Here is a 437-nt window from a genome sequence, read left to right as displayed (position 1 = left end):
GAACGAAACGAGATGAGTGGGTAGCACCAATACCTGGACGACCGTGCTTAACTGGCTTGTAAGTGATAGAGAATTCACCTAAGTAGTGACCAATCATATCTGGCTTAATTTCAACTTGATTAAAAGTCTTACCGTTGTAGATACCGACAATGGAACCGATCATTTCTGGAACGATAACCATGTTACGAAGGTGGGTCTTAACACATTCTGGCTTTTCACCTTCTTCGGTAACAGCTTGCTTGGCCTTTCTTAACTTCTTAATAAGACCCATTGGCTTTCTCTTAAGACCACGTTGGAACTTTCTGCGCTTACGAGCGTCAACAAGTTCAATGAATTCTTCAGTGTTTAAGTCGAGAAGGCGGGAGAGTTCAACACCTCTGTAGGAGTACTTACGGAAGGTACGTCTCTTCTTTTGTTCGTCAGCCATCTTAATCAAG

The 437-nt window shown here is 42.8% G+C and overlaps 1 protein-coding gene across 1 annotated transcript; it reads right to left on the bottom strand.

The window, feature by feature from the left end:
• Nucleotides 1-4: 4 nt before the first annotated feature.
• LOC110440650 (40S ribosomal protein S15-like) lies at nucleotides 5-430 on the bottom strand (the record flags this gene model as incomplete). Its single annotated transcript, XM_021483815.1, has 1 exon — nucleotides 5-430. A coding segment is annotated over exon 1 (423 nt), but the record flags the coding sequence as incomplete, so codon positions are not given.
• Nucleotides 431-437: the final 7 nt, after the last annotated feature.

The sequence above is a fragment of the Mizuhopecten yessoensis genome, unplaced genomic scaffold (assembly GCF_002113885.1).
Source record: "Mizuhopecten yessoensis strain PY_sf001 unplaced genomic scaffold, ASM211388v2 scaffold670181, whole genome shotgun sequence".
Classification (NCBI taxonomy): Eukaryota; Metazoa; Mollusca; class Bivalvia; order Pectinida; family Pectinidae; genus Mizuhopecten; species Mizuhopecten yessoensis.
Note: the sequence above shows the minus strand (reverse complement) of the source record. Positions and strands in the feature narration are given on the sequence as shown.